Source organism: Prionailurus bengalensis, chromosome D4 (genome assembly GCF_016509475.1).
Source record: "Prionailurus bengalensis isolate Pbe53 chromosome D4, Fcat_Pben_1.1_paternal_pri, whole genome shotgun sequence".
Lineage (NCBI taxonomy): Eukaryota > Metazoa > Chordata > Mammalia > Carnivora > Felidae > Prionailurus > Prionailurus bengalensis.
In genome coordinates, this window is record NC_057359.1 from 31033834 (window position 1) to 31050883 (window position 17050).

At 40.3% G+C, this 17050-nt stretch overlaps 1 protein-coding gene across 1 annotated transcript; it reads right to left on the reverse strand.

Moving 5' to 3' along the window:
• Positions 1 to 11113: 11113 nt before the first annotated feature.
• Positions 11114 to 16338, reverse strand: LOC122475308 (procathepsin L). The gene is made up of 8 exons (XM_043567143.1): positions 16071 to 16338; positions 14948 to 15084; positions 14525 to 14647; positions 14274 to 14420; positions 13863 to 14087; positions 13270 to 13435; positions 12265 to 12379; positions 11114 to 11509 (listed from the first exon to the last, which is right to left on the reverse strand). The coding sequence occupies exons 2-8, from the start codon at positions 15071 to 15073 to the stop codon at positions 11410 to 11412; spliced, it is 1002 nt and encodes a 333-aa protein (XP_043423078.1). The 5' UTR covers positions 15074 to 15084; positions 16071 to 16338; the 3' UTR covers positions 11114 to 11409.
• Positions 16339 to 17050: the final 712 nt, after the last annotated feature.

The window sequence follows — 17050 nt, forward strand, 5'->3', positions numbered from 1 at the left end:
TTTACTACAATTTTTGCCTTTAAGAAAGCCTCCTGATCCCATCAGTTTCCGTTCTTAAGCAAGGCATGGAAAGGTCTTAATATCTGGGTTAGATGGGGACAAAAAGGTCTCCAGTAATCTAATAAACCAACAAAAGCCTGCAATTCCTTTACTGGTTCAGGGACTGGGAAGGCTTGTATTTTATCAATGACTGCCTCTGGCACCACTTTGGTCTTACCTGCCCAGATGACACCCAGGACACTGCCCAGATGACACCCAGGAAGGATCTGGTCAGTATTTACTTCTCATCCTTGTGACTTCAAGTGCACCTGTAATGACGCAGCTGCTTGAGACAGGGAGGATAAATCATCACAAGTTAACATTACATCATCTATGTAGTGATAAAGCACCATCTCCTCTGGCAATACCCAGTTTTCCAGATCTCTGGCTACCATCCTATGACAAATTGTGGGACTATGGAGGCACTCTTGGGGCAATGCCTGGAAGAGCCATTGTCTCCTGTTGCATGTAAATAATCTATTGTCATTCACCATGTCCAATTAGATTTCTTTTTTTTTTTTAATGTTTATTTTAGAGACAGAGAGAGCACAAGCTGAGGAGGGGCAGAAAGAGCCAGAGACAGAATCTGAAGTAGGCTGCAGGCTGTGAGCTGTCAGCACAGAGCCCACTGTGGGGCTCGAACCCATGAACCATGAGATCATGACCTGAGCCAAAGTTGGACACTTAACCGACTGAGCCACCCAGGCGCCCCTAGATTTCTTTATAGGCCAAACTAGACTATTATCGGATGGGCTTTGAGCAGGCCTGATTACCTCTGCCTTTCCTAATTCTTTAATGGTGTCAGTAAACTTGTTATGCTCCCCACCCCCCGTACTTTATATTGTTTTATGCTTATTATTCTTCAGAGGAACTGGCAGCTGTATAGATTCCCAATTTGCAGAACCCACAGTGATGGGTTTTACGACTCCAATGTGCAACTTGAATTTGCCTGTCATGGTAGTTAGGTCTAGATCCTGTAAAACATCTACACCCAAAACATACTGAAGAATGGGTGATACATGCACTAGAAAACAGCAGGGTGGGAGCCTGCCAATCTGTAGGTAGAGACTAGTTTGTCTGACCTTGATAATTTGTCTCCCATAGTATCAATTGCTTCTATTTCTCCCTGAGATATCAAGGAGTTTCCATAGATTAGTGTGCATTCAGCTCCAGTGTACATTAGAACTAGTACAGTCTGTCTGTTAGTGTGAAACTAATAAATGATTAATTCAACATGGGGCCTCTGGTCACCCCTATTGTACTCACCAGAGGGCAATGTTGATCTAACTTCTAATCTCTAGGAGTAAGGAGTACCCATACTCTAAATTCACTTGTTAGCAGAGGGGCACTCAGGAACACATCTGGCTTTTTTGAGCCTTCTTTCAAGGGAATAAACTGCTTTCCTTTAGTCAATGCCTTCCATAGGCTTAGCAAGACCCATTGGATTGTTTGTCTATATTTCCTCTTGGGGTCCTAGATAATATTAGAGTTTACAACTAGTAAATCTAGTTGTTTACTAGAGACCCTGATGGACCCCCTTTCTGCCATTTTATTATTGGCAGGATCCTTTGTTTTTCCATTTTTCAACCTATCTATTTCCCCTATGCCAGATTCTTTTGGTTTCATGTAAGTCAGCCACCATAGCCACTACTATAGCAATGGACTGATTAACCATAGGTGAAAGGACAGATACTAAAGTCTCATAACATGCCCCTGAGGCATGGTCTTTCATATAAGAGGAAAATAATTATTTGGTCCTCTAAAATGCTGAATGTAAATGGCATGTTTCATTCCCAGTTCTTACATAATTTCTTATAGTTCTTCCATAGAGGTCCAGTGTAATGGAGGGTAGGGAAAAATCCCCTTCATTAGGCCAAGTCATCTTTTTTTTTTTTTTTTTTAATTTACATCCAAGTTAGCATATAGTGCAAACAATGATTTCAGGAGTAGATTCCTTAATGCCCCTTACCCATTTAGCCCATCCCCCTCCCACAACCCCTCCAGTAACCCTGTTTGTTCTCCATATTTAAAGAGTCTGTTATGTTTTGTCCCGCTCCCTGTTTTTATATTATTTTTGCTTCCCTTCCCTGATGTTCATCTGTTTTGTATCTTAAAGTCCTCATATGAGTGAAGTCATATGATATTTGTCTTTCTCTGACTGACTAATTTCGCTTAGCATAATACCCTCTAGTTCCATCCATGTAGTTGTGAATGGCAAGATTTCATTCTTTTTGACTGCCGAGTAATACTCCACAGTGTGTGTGTATATATATGTATATATTATATATATACATATATACACACATATATATGTATACATGTATACATATATATGTGTGTATATATGTATATATATAATATATATACACATATATATTATATACATATATATGTGTGTATATACATATATACATATATACATATATATGTATATTATATATATACATATATATACACATATATATGTATACATGTATACATATATATGTGTATATATATGTATGTATATATATATATCACATCTTCTTTATCCATTCATTCATCAATGGACATTTGGGCTTTTTCCAAATGTCATATGGGCTTCATATGCAACAATTTATGCTTCATCTTAGAAGGGAGATGTATGTGAAGTCATATGATATTTGTCTTTCTCTGACTGACTAATTTCGCTTAGCATAATACCCTCTAGTTCCATCCACGTAGTTGTGAATGGCAAGATTTCATTCTTTTCAACTGCCGAGTAATACTCCACTGTGTATATATATACATATATATACATATACATATATATACATATACATATATGTACATATACATATACATGTGTGTATATATACATATACATATACATATACATGTGTGTATATATATACATATACATATACATGTGTGTATATATATATGTGTGTATATATATATATATATATATATCACATCTTCTTTACCATTCATTCATCAATGGACATTTGGGCTTTTTCCATACTTTGTAGGCCAGGTCATTTTAATGCTAGAGTTTATCAAATCAATCAAATTAGCTAAGCACTTACCCATGCCTGCGGCATGGTATATAACCTCTGTTCCAAGGCAGGTTGAGCAGTGACTGAGGCCATTTTTGACATCTCAGACCCTCTAACACAATACCATCTGTCCCAATATTCCACAGTTGTAACATACAAGATGCATCCCTTCTTGGCCTTTTTGCTTAAAATGACTCATTAGCTCCACTAATTCACCTCATAGGCATTTTCTGACTTGTCGGAATTTATTCTTGGTTATCTCAAGGCTCATGAGGGGCCTGGGTCTTTGTTTGAATCAAAGGGTATGACTGTAAGTCATTTTCCTCCTCTATTATAATATCCTCCCCATAAGCGGAGTCATTATTCCAGGGACCCTAAGCTTTAGGGTCCCAATTCTCTTGAAATATAATAATTCTCACTTTAGTGTATGGTAGCCTGCACCCATGCATCTTTGCCATTGTACATGCCATACTTTCTAAGCATTTCTCCTGCTGTTGTATTCTTGTGGATAAGATATCCATATTAGATGTGGCTTGTACATCCTTTTCCAAAGTCAATGCTTCTCTAGTCTGTTCTAATTCTCTCCTTACTTATAATTCTGCAGTGTCTCGTAATGCACATATCTCTGGCCAAGCTACTGCCACAATAGCTTGTTCACTTTCCCTTCCCTTTTCCCTACCATTCTAGATAGGATATCTAACAATCCTTTTGGCCATTTCAGGGTATCCCCCTATTCATGCACTGCTCCAAAATGCTCAAAAAACCTAGCTGAGTCTTCCCACATGACAGTGCCTGGCCAGCTTGGGATTTCCCCCACCGACAATGGGATTTCCCCCACGGATTATGGGCTTTCCCCTGACAGAGCCCCTTTATCTCTGCTTGTTTTGTTAAACAAGCTCTAGCTTGTTAAACAAGGTCTCTAGCTTAGCTCACCAATTGTTAGAAGATGGAAGAGGAACAGTAAAGTATCCTTTGAGATACTTTGAAACCTAAAAATGAAGTAAGCCACTCCATACCATTTACACACAGTTTTACTGATATGGGGATTGGGTGGATGATGATCCAGGTGCTTTGCAGCTGTTGTCTGCAAGGTCTGGAGCTTAATCCACAGATTTTATAGAGCAAGGGGGTGTGCAGAGGCCATTGTGGGGTCAAAGTGTTTAACATTTAACAGATCATCTGTGCACCAGAGTGGGGGAAGGGAAGAAATGATGTTATCTCTACTAGTTATCTAAACAACCTTAGGGATGATCAGATTAAGCCTTCTTGCATTCTGGTTAGGGGATACATAAACCTCCAAGGAGCTGGAACAAGTATCCCTGAGGGAGATCATTGCAGGGACAGGAACAAGATGGAAGGCCAAAGAATCAGTCTGCTCTCCTACACCTACACTAAATGTAGTCTAGATGCTTTTGGTATATTGTAGAAGAAAAGGTATCCAAAGGTTTGGGAGTTTCAAATGTTAGAGTGGATTTGTCATGTAACAATGCTCACTCACCACAGAAGGGTATAGAGGACACACCTTCTTCCACTATGACTGTAAGAAATAAATTTGTGAGGGAAATCCTAGTATCTTTGAAAAGCTCTGTGGTCACTCTTCTCAACAGATTAGAAATTACAGTGGAAAATGCTGCCACTGAATTGAGATCTTAAATGCAATGGGGTAAGTGGATCCTGGGTGGCAGGAGCCAAATGGTGGCACTTAATCACCAAAGATAAGATGGATGTAGAGGCCACTTTTAGGTGACATGCTTGAGCAATAGAAACTTGAGCAAGACAAAAGGGCCCACAGTGACTACCGAGCGGATGTAAACAGGCTGAGTGACCAACCTCGACATAGCCATAGGCCCTAACTGACCAATGAGCTACTTACAACCAGGCACAGGTACCAAAAAAGGGAAAATTCCATATGTTCCCATATTTCCTCACTCCACTCTATAACTATAGTCCCTCACCACTGTGGCAGATAGTTTCTCCTTTGCTGTCCTGCCCACTGCTCCATTGCAGTGTGTTCAATAAATTTCTATCTCCTTTGTTCTGGCTCGGGTGAATTCTTTCACTGCCAGTGCCACTGACCCCCACCCAACTGGAACACACCACAGTGGACATGGTTACCAAAGTGGACAGCAGAGTTGCTGCAGTAGTTAGAGCAGTCTGACTTGCAAGGACCTATGGCACTGGCTAGCTGATAATAGTGTCCCTAGAAGAGAAACAGGTGGGCAGTCTACTAAATTCTTATATCATCTGTAAAGGCAGATGAGTTCTAGGTCTAACTTGAACAGCAGAAGTCTAACTTGAAAAAAAAAAAGAGTTACAGCCCCTCAATTAATTCCAGAACTTGGGACAGTTTACAGACTCCAAACCCTTAACTGAAAGGGAACCTGGGTCCCCACTACACTGTTGACTTTTATTCTGTTTATACTCTTTTTACTGTTCATTTTTTCTCCCAGGCTTTTCCAAAGAGGCTGATAGCCTTTTATAAAGGTGATATGTTTTGGAAAAAATAAGACAATCAGACATTTTGGGAACTACTCAATACTGCCTCTGAACTGACACTAATTCTAGGAGACCCAAACCTCATACATCAGAGTAGGGGTTTATGGAGAAAGGGTGATCAATGGAGTTTTTGCTCAGGTCCATCTCAGTGGGTTCAGTATAGTTTTTTCCCCCCAGTTCCAGAATGGATAAATGGAATTGACATTCTCAGCAACTGGCAGAATTCCCACACTGGTTCCCAGATCTGTGGAGTTAGGGGTATTACAGTAGGAAAGACCAAGTGGAATTCACCAGAACTGCTTCTACCTTGCAAAATAGTAAGCCAAAAGCGGTGACACATTTCTGGAGGGATTTCAGAAATTAGGGCCACCATCAAGGACTTGAAAGATTCGGGGATCGTGATTTTCACCACCACATCCCCATTCAATTCATCTATTTGGCCTGTGAAAAAAACACATGGATCTTGAAGAATGACAGTGAATTATCATAAATTTAACCTGTGAATTATCATAAACTAACCATAAACTTAACTCCAATTGCTATTCCAGATCTGGTTACATAGTTTCAGCAAATTAACGTATCCCTTACTACCTGGTATGCAGGTATTGATCTGGTAAATGCTTTTTTCCCCTCCACACCTATTAGTAAAGACCACCAGAAGCAGTTTGTTTTCAGTTGGCAAGGCCAACAATACACCTTTACCTTAGGGGCATATCAGCTCTCCAGCTGTACATCATAATTTAGTTCTCAGGGATCTTGATTATCTTTTTTCCCCACATCATAGTGGTCCATTACATTGATGACATTATGCTAAATAGAACTAGTGAGCAGGAAGTAGCAACTATTCTAGACTTACTGGTCTTATTGGTAAGACATCTGCATGTCAGAGGGTGGGAAATAAATCCTACAAAAACTTAAGGGCTTCCCATCTCAGTAAAATTTCTAGGTGTTCAGTGATGTTGAGCATGTCAAGATATCCCTTCTAAGATGAAGCATAAATTTTTGCATCTGGCTCCACTATAACCAAAAAAGAGAATGCTTAGGTGGGCCTCTTTGGATTTTGAAGGCAACATATTCCTCGCTTGAGTATGCTACTCTGGTCCATTTACTGAGTAACCCAAAAACACTGTTAAATTTTGAGTGGGGCTCAGAACAAGATAAGGCTGCAACAGGTCCAGGCTGCTATCTATGCAAGCTGCTGGGCCCCTTGGACCATATGATTCAGTAGATTCAATGATTCTTGAAGTAGTAGTAGAGATGCTGTTTGGAGCCACTGATAGGCTCCAATAGGCAAATAATAATGCAGACCCTTAAGGATTTGGGGAGTGAAGTCACGCTATCCTCTGCAGATAACTATTCTCCTTTCGAAAAACAGCTTTTAGCTTGGCTACTGGGTATTAGAGAATAAATGCTTAAAAATGGGCCACCAATTTCATGAGCTGCTCATCATGAACTGTGTATTATCTGACCCACCAAGCCACAAAGCCAAATGTGCATTGCAGCACTCCATCATTAAGTAGAAGTGGTATACATGGGATTAGGTCTAAGCAGGCCCTCAAGGCAGAAGTTACATTAGGAAGGGGCCAAATGCTCATGGCCCCCACTCCTGCCTTCTTGCGCCCAGCCTCAACCTATGGTCTCACAGGGCATTCTCTAAAATCAGTTGATTGAGGAAGAGAAAGCTTGGGCTGGTTTATAGATGGTTCTATGTGATATGCAGACACTAACTGAAGTGGACAACTGTAGCACACTATAACCCCTTTTTGGGACATCCCTAAAGGACAGTGGTGAAGGGAAATCCTCCCTGTGAGCAGAACGTTGAACATCTGGTTGTTCATTTTGCTTGGAAGGAAAAATGGCCAGAAGTGCTATTATATACTAATTCATGAGCTGTAACCATGGTTTGGCTGGATTATCAGGGTCTTGGAAGAAACATGGTTGGAAAATTGCTGACAAAGAGACCTAGAGAAGAGGTGTGTGAATAGAGCTCTCTGAATGGGCAAAAAGCATGACTATATTTTTGTCCCATGCAAATGCTCACCAGAGGTAACCTCAGTAAATCAAGTGAATAAAATGACCTGTTCTGTGACTACCAGTCATTCTTTCTCCAGCCACTCCTGTGATTGCAAATGGGCTCATGAATGGTGGCTACGGTAAAAGATGGAGGTTATGCATGGGTTCAGCAATATGAGAATGTGAGCTCCACAAGAGACAGACTGTGACTATACCTTTGTTCTTGTGTCCCCAGAACCGACAGCACAGTTGAATGAGGAAATATATTAACTACAAAAGTTTTAATATGTAGTACTGAGAAAAGAGACCATGGAGCAGCTCTTGGTAATAGTTTCTTATTAAGTTATTTAAAAATAGTGATGACCATGAACATTTCTGAAATTCTGTAAAGTGATGGGAGATAAACACACATACACACATATGTATGTATGTAAACATGTATATATACACTAATACTTGCTTTTCTTTAAACTCCCACAAGTTTTTTGTTTTAGATTTTTATATCAGCCAAAAGGTAACTGAGTTTAGGAAACAGCCAATTTCAAATTTTATAGGCAAAACATATAAATGTGGTCTTAACTGTAACTTAACTGTAACTTTCATCAATCATAAATCACTAACAGAAATAGGGAAGTCTATACTTGCTTAAGATTTTGTAAGTATACCTTGGAGATGGTGATGAAAAATAAGTGCAAAAAATGAGTTTTCTAATTACAGTAGTTTCCCCTTATTTGTGGGTAATACATTCCCAGACTCCCAGTGGATGCCTGAAACTGCAGATAGTACCAAACTCACACTCGTTTGACCTTTGAACAACACAGGTTTGAATTGTGTAGGCCCACTTTTTTTTATACAGTATAGTTTTAATGAGTTAAACATGATGCTACTCTCACATGCTTCTACACAAGAGTTTACAAACCCTTGTATTTTAATGAAAATGTCACTTGAAAGATATATTGTACAAAGTGTACTTTCAGTGAGTTAAGCACAGGAGTATTCCAATATGCTTATACATATAAGTTTACAGACTTATATCTCAAAAATGTTATCTGAAGTTATATATATGCAATGTGGTATCAGTGGTTTAAGCATACGGCTTATCCTGTGCATGTAGGCCCACTTACACGTGGATTCTTTTACAGTTATGTATTTTCCTAATGATTTTCTTAACATTTTTCTCTATTGTAAAAATACTGTATATGATACGTATAACATCTAAAATACATGTTAATTGTATTATTGGTAAAGTTTCTGGCCAACACTAAGCTATTAGTTAAGGTTTGGGGAGTCAAAAAGAGACTTCGGGAACTCAAAAGTTATACAGATTTTCAACTGCATGAGATGGGGATAGGGTTGGCACACCCAGGCCCCATGTTATTCAAGGATCAACTGCACTGTTTTTTCCTATACATATATGATAAAATTTAATTTGTAAATTAGGCATAGGATAAAATCAACATGAAAATAGAATTATAGTATATTGTAATAAGTTATGTGAATGTGGTCTCTGTCAAAATATCTTATTGTACATACTCATCCTTCTTGTGATGTGAGACGTGATTTTATATATATATATAGATAGATATTATATATATAGATAGATAGATATTATATATATATATAATATATAAATATATAAATATATATATAATATCTATCTATATTATATATATTATATATAAATATATATATAAATATATATATATAATATATATATATATAATATGTGATGAGATGAAGTGACATGAATGACAGGCACTGTGATATAGCATCAGTCTACTATTGACCTCCTACTCACCTGTCAAAAGGAGGATCATTTGCTTCTGGACTGTGGTTGACTAAAACCATGGAAAGCAAAACTGCAATTAAGGAGGGACTGCTATACTCTGAGCCCATTCTCTCCCCTAACAAGATGTCCACGTGTTACAGCTACAAATCCACGTAAGCCAATTCCTCCCTCATAACTTGCCAAATTGTCTCACTTTTCCTTACTTCCTCTGAAATATTAACTAGGATAAGTAACTATTTGGATGTCTGGACTATAGGAAATACTGGTAGCCTGTTCTTCAGACTAGATTTTGTAGTGATAAAATTTATTTCCAGCTCTCTTTATTTCAAGTCTATTGGCTCCTTTGAAATTCTTTTAGATGATAGATGTGGTTTGGAACTTTTCACAACTTAAAATATAAAGGTCTTTGGAAGTTACAAAAACAAATACTTTAGACATCTGAGGTGTCCTCTGCTTTGACAGACTTGAAACTTTTTAAAATACAAAGCCATCATGCTTCCCTTCAGTTTAGCACCCAGATGTTTCCTTAGAGTCTTGAGTTGTTCCAGGATTCTGTGGACACCACTGAGTTAGCCTGCTGTTGCAAAGCAAGGTGAAGGAATCCTTTCTTAGAGAAAACTCAGATTGAATATGGTACATTATATTGATGTATGGACAAAAATTATTGAAGGTTTTGTGGGCTATAAGGTTCCAGTTGTCTTCGGTCTCTCATTCCCTTCATAATTGAGTATGGCTATATTAAATATTTCACCAGCTTAGTCCATGTGTTTTCTTATCAATTGGGAGCATGAGATTTTTAAACACACGTACACCTGCTTCTTTGGCCTGCAGAATGTAGGTATATTTTCACAATTTTCCCCCTACTAATAAAAATACATGTCTTCCGTGGAACAGGTTAAAGAAAATAATCATCCATAACCCACTCAAAAGTTTGGCATATTTTCTTTCCATCTTTTAAATATACAAATATATTGTCTTATTTGTATTTACTACCTGTGCAACCATATGCTTAGGCTGTTTTTTTCCCTTCCAAGTTTAGTTTTAATTCAGAGATTACATAGCTAGCTAAGCCCCCAATTTTGACCCAGTGATCTTCCTAGGCCAGAAGCCTATTTTTGTAGTCCACACTCATCTCTTGTGGATCTTTAACACATTTTTCCAGTTACTATCAAACATGAGAGACTTGTTCATCATAGACATTAAATATACTTTTGCTAACACTAGGCAACAAATGAGGCTTTTCCTAGAAGAGTTATGTGAAAGCCATCAGAGACTTGGCAGAACAAAGATAAAACAGACTTGGTAATCCAGAATCTGGTCCTTATTCAACTGCAAAGTAGTCACATGGTCTTTACCAGCAATTCAAGGAGATGCTTCAGTAACTGGCTCTGAGACTTTTTTCCCATAACCTTACTAGGTTTTAACCATCTTGAGTCAAAGGAAGAGGATCTCCTTTTCTAGTGTCTAAAACCTAAGATCTTAATGTCTTCTGACTTTCCTAAAGAGTGAATTGTTAAAGTATTAAAACAATTTACCTTTGCCCTTCCAGATTGTTATGTTTTGCTAGATTCAGGGTTGGGTCAACACAGCCAATAGGCAGCTGACATAAAATCTGCATATTTGTTAATTAGAAAATCTTGAGAACCACCCAGCGTCCTTCTAATGCACCACTGGCGTATCCAGTTATATCTTTATAGCCCAATTAGATTTTATAACTACACAAAAAGTTAATGCATTGAAAACAGAGAAGTTCCACCTCTACATGTTGAGTTAAAATTTATTTTAAAAGGTAAAGTTTTATATATCCTTTGAAAAAATGAAAATTCAAAAGTCTTAGAATTAAGTAATGAGTCTTCAACATTACAAAGCTATTTATAACAGCAATTAAGGTAGTGGTAAAGTTTTACCCTTATAAAAATGTCACAGAATTCAAATCACAACTTGGATCTTCAATGATTCAAGTGTCTTATCTTACATAAGGGTTTGGTCAGTTTTAAGATAAAAATTCCTCCAGATATGCTGTCCTTAAGTCCTCTAATATCCCCATCCACCAGCTTACACAGTGGGATAGCTGGCTGCCGTAGCAATTCCACAGTGGTTGTTCTGGTCTTTGGCCATTTTTACATAGCCACTCCAGCCCCATTCTGGACCCCAACTGAAAAAAGAAGATGTTTTTTGTTTTATACAAAGTATCAAGTACATATTAGCTTCATTAGTAATAGCTAATACTTAAAATAGGGCTTTCCACATATCAGGTGCTATCAAGCACTATTCTAAGTGCTATTACATATATTGGTAAGTATATCAATTCCCACAGGTCCTTAACTTTTTAAGATAGGAAACTGAGGCAGGGCTAGGATTCCAATGTAGCAGTTTGTTTCTGCAGGCTATCTTATACCCCCTCTCAAAGAACTTTAGCAGTGAAAATGGATCCAGATGACCTCAAAGCCTCTGGGAATTGGGAAGTAGAATAAAATGGCAGGGCAACAAATGGTAACAGGAAGGACATACAGGGCCCACTGGACTCTTAGAAAATCCTTCAGAGTTAAAAGAGTCAGCAGTTGTTTCTGCTCAGTATACCTTGTTGAAAAACTGGACACAAAAAAGGAAACCAGCCCTTAACCTTACAGGTGCAAAATCCTTTATCTAAGCTCTTGGGGCCAGATGTGTTTCTGAATAAAGTTTTCAAAATTTGGAAATGCAATGTTATAAATATGTAACAATAAGTCCAACAAGCTTGCTACAGAATCCTGTAATCAAACATCAGTACATTTTACCCTTATAAAAAATGTCAAGAGTGTTCACTCTAAGTTCTGGGATTTCAAAATGAGTTTTGGATTTGAAATCAAATACTGATTCCAAACAAGCACTCCCTTTTCAATTTAATATATAACATTTGGAGTTTTATACCTGTTCTTGACAATCCAAAATTTTTTACTTGAATCTGTTTCTTCAAAGCCATAGCCAACTACAAGAACACCATGATCCAGGTTTTCGCTGCTGCAGTCTGGATCATAATAAATGCCTAGAGGAGTAAAATTTGGGGTGAGAAGCTTCAATTGACACATGACTGTAACTCACCCTATCTACCACGGTTAAGAGACATCTCAAAATTCAGTGAAATGCCATTAGCAAATTACATATAAAGCTTAAATATTTACCAAAAATAGTTATGGTAACTAATAAACTCAACTCACTAGAAATCAACAAAATTCCACTAAACCCAAAATATTTTCTATTCGAAAAGGATTTCCAATAATAAGATCTAGTTATCAAGGCTAAGACGATTTAGCTACTTCTACTAATATTACTTAGCATAATCCTTTCTACTTCTAAAATGCCAACTAAGGAAACAGCACAATATAAATAACACTTGAGCCACAGGGTTCTTTACAGTTCAATAGTAAACATTATTTGGAAAAAAGGTCCAACAACTGGAGAATACTTACATCAATTATTTGTATTTGCAGAATTACACAGCCATTTAAAAATACTTAAGGAGAGCTTGTCATGAGAAAATGTCTAAAATATGTCAAATGGAGGGGCGCCTGGGTGGCGCAGTCGGTTAAGCGTCCGACTTCAGCCAGGTCACGATCTCGCGGTCCGTGAGTTCGAGCCCCGCGTCGGGCTCTGGGCTGATGGCTCAGAGCCTGGAGCCTGTTTCCGATTCTGTGTCTCCCTCTCTCTCTGCCCCTCCCCCGTTCATGCTCTGTCTCTCTCTGTCCCAAAAATAAATAAACGTTGAAAAAAAAATTTTTTTAAATATGTCAAATGGAAACATCACTATATTAAATGCACACACTCAAAATTCTACAGTCTTGGAAAGCAGGACTCCAAACCTAACACCAAACAATTATGGTGGTGTTTTCCAATTTTGCCTACCTGAACTTCTATAATAAAAATACAAACACCTACCTGATTTATAGAACTGGAACGACTGATGGCCTGCATCAATAGCAACAGAGATGGGCCCCACAGTTGCCACTGCCTTCATCAGGGCCTTCTCCCGCTGAGGGATGTCCACAAAGCCGGTGTCATTGGCAGCAGAACACTCAGGCTTGTAGTTACAGGGCTCTGAGTCCTTTTTAAAGGTAAATGGGAAAGAAACTTGATCACTAGGACCTCAAGACTCAGCAGTTTGCAGCTTAATGATTTCCAAGTCAGCTTTGTTGTGAGTTAATAGCCAAATGTTTCTGATTTGAAATTGAAAACTTAGCAGATGTTATCTTCAGTGAAACCCCTTAGGCCTACTTGTCCATAAGAAATTTTTCACTATGCAGAAATTATGTGCAGAATGGTGTATAAAAAGCCTCCAAGTTACACAGAATTAAGGACAGCTATGTGCTAACCATCTAATCAGAGAACCTGTGCTAAGGCTGATAATTTATAGTGACAGTTCTGTCAGTTTGCATCTAAAATGTGAATGCTGAGTAAAGTGTCTGTTATCTTTGAAAATGTTCAGCTTTCAAAAGCTGAGCTGGAATAACAAGATAAGGAGCTCCATTTACCCTTCCAAGATACGGATAAGACTCCTCTGTGTCCAGGCCTCCATTTTCCTTAACATACCGGAAGGCATTATCCATTAGGCCACCATTGCAGCCCTCATTGCCTTGAGGCCGAGAGCAGTCCACCAGGTTCTGCTCACTCAATGAAACAAGTTGGCCAGTTTTCCGGAACATCTGTCCTTCAAGAGCACCAGTTGCACTAAAAGCCCAACAAGAACCACACTGACCCTGAAAATAAAAAAGTTATCAGTTTATAAGATAAATACAAAGATTCACAATAACCCATATACCCGAATATTCTTAAAACAAAACAAAATAAAACAAAACAAACAAACTCCACTGTCTACCAAAGCAAGGACACTAATTCCTTTTTGGCTTTATTCTTGGAAGGAGATCTGCTAAATATTATCATACCTGATTCTTCACAGGAGTTACATAGCCTTTCTCTCTCCAATCCACAGATTTGGGGATCTCAGCAAATACAGGTTCTTGGAACACTTTCCCTTTCTTGTGCTTCTGGTTTTGAAAACCATTCATCACCTGCCTGAATTCTTCATTGGTCTTTAAGGAAAAGTAAGTAAAATGTTGAAAAGGCAAGAGGTTATTTTGCTAAAGTACAGAGGACAGGAAGCACAAAAAGCACAGCAATCCACGCTGACACTCACCATGTCACCAAAAGCATTCATTGCCATTGTGAAGCCATGTTTCCCTTGGCTATATTCTCGGTTATGCAGTTCAATCATTTTTATATTCTTCTCCCACACTGCTCTCCTCCATCCTTCTTCATTCTAGAGGCAAATATATAACTTACCATCTTTATTCCTACTTAAAACCAGCCCATCTTCACCTAGTGGATTTGCAGACAGGGAAAAAAACCATGGCCCAGGATGGCTTATATTTCTGGGAGCTGTTTTCTAGCAACCACACAACAGGAATTATGCCCCATATTGTGCTCAATAATGGGTGCGAGGAAATTATTGCCTTGGTGAAAGCTGACTTCTACATGCTACTCTCTGGCTATAAACTCCCAACGGCAAGGGACTCTTTCTCTTTGGGGGTCCCTTTGGACAGTTTCATATGTTACCTACCATGCCATATAATCTCTTGTGTGTTGCCTTCCATTGGTACCATTGTCCATTTAAACTTTGATCGAATTTTGAAGCAGCTGAGGCTATTCCCAAGCAAAGGGCAGTCAGGAAGAGTGAAGGATTCATGTTTCAAAAACCTAGAAAGGAAAATGAAATCAGTATTTGATGAGACCAATCCTTTAAAAAAGCCATCCTATTTTCTCCTGAGATGTTGTAGAGTAAAAACATTTAAAGTACCTTCACAAATATTTACAGGTCCCTGGAAGAAGGCTAAGGATGTGGGTGGAGAAAAACAGGCCAAGGACTTGGAGGTATATGATTCAGCCATCAAAATTAAAAACAGGCTGACAAGTGCTATAGGAATTGAAACAGACTTCATTGTAATAGTGCAATGATAATTTAGATTTTGATCAGAATTTCAGAATCTTAAGGCAACTAAGAAGCTGTTGGTCCAAGTTCTTTACTGAAAATACCGACGTGACCCAGGAAATCTTATTTATCAGAACACCTGATCCCAAGTAGGGACAGGGATCCCCAGGGGGTAGGTAGCCACCTCACATCTTTCTTTTGACAAATATACAGCAAGGGGTGAGACATGCTTCTTGAATTGAAAGCTTTCTGAAAGACCTTCCCAGAAGGTGGGCAGGATTGCACCCAGTGCTCTGCTGTCCCCACATTTGGTCTCTGCCGCCAGCACCGCCGTTAACTACCCCCGAACTGAGGAAGAAATCACGAGGCAAGAGGGCGTCCAGAGCCCCAGTTCCCGACCGGGACAGGGCCACGCTCTCCCGGAGTTCAGAGCACCTTCTCGGGCCTGGCCCAGAGGGACACTGCAGGCGGGGCCAGGCCGGAGGCTCTCCGCCCCGCTCGCCTCCCTCAGCTTCCAGACGATGTTCACAGACCGAGGTACAGGGAGCGCCGGGCCCCACAGCCCTTGCGGAGGTCAGCCTGCCCTGTACCTCCTGGCCAGGCCCAGTCCCGTGGGGGCCCGGCTGCCAGACCTGTGCCCGCCACGGCCCTGAGACGGACCGACTCCTGCACAGCCTAGGACCTCCCCGTGGTCTCAGTGTCGCCCTGGGTTCCCCGAACCGCCCTGCCCCCACTTCCCATCTTCAAAGCTTACAGGATCCAGGCAGGGTCGGCTCAGCCTCACCAACTCCAGGCAAGTAGATGTTTTTATTCCCGCGGGTCGCGCCCGACACTTGCCCGTGCCCTGGGGTGAATCCCCTCCTCCAGTACCGGTCCCCAGACCAAGAAGCTGACCTACGGCGTCCACAGCTGCGCAGGCGCACTCCACAAACACACACACACAGCGCTTCCCAGATCGCCGAGGCCGGGGATTGTGGCCCAGCTGCTCCTGACTCAGCCTTTAAGGCCTCGGGAATTCTGCACGCCTGGCCCGCCCTTACGGTCTGCTCGCGCCGCGATTGGCTGCGCCGGCCTGTGGGCGGGGCCTCCAGGCTTGGGAGTCCCAGCGCGTGACGCGGCTCAGTCTCAACTTGTCCCAGGACTGCTGGGCCTTGCTTCTGTGCGCTCCGGACATCGCTGAGGAGGGGGTGAGGCACCTCACTGGGGACCCGGATCAACTTACTACCCCGAATTCATGAGCTCGGCGGGTGGTCGTACTGGAGCCCCTAGAGCGTCGCTTTGCGGGTCCTTAGGTGCTGAAGTTTTTGGTTAAAATCTCCTGGAGGACTGAGAACGGTATATTCTAGTCCAGTGGTTCCTGTTTATTCCAAGCAAAAATGGGGCGGGTGGAGGATGCAGAACCCACAGACAGATTTGTTATCAGTGTTTCAGGATGGGATGCCTCTGGGTTTTGGAAGAATCTGGAGCGGACTGGAAATCCCCAAAATATGGGACGCAATGGGCAAGACCTAGTCCTTGGAAGGAAAGGGGATGGACTGGATGGGTGTACAGAGGTATGGCCATTTCGTAATGCTTCTCTTCTGTTCCCCGCCTCCTCCCTTACCTCTCGAGCCATTCACAAGACCAATAGAAAGGAATTACTTACAGGAAAAAAAAAATGGTTTCATAAAAAGGGGAAAAGTGGTTGAGCAGGGTGGAAACTAATTTACTTAAACTCTGCATTAGAGATTGATT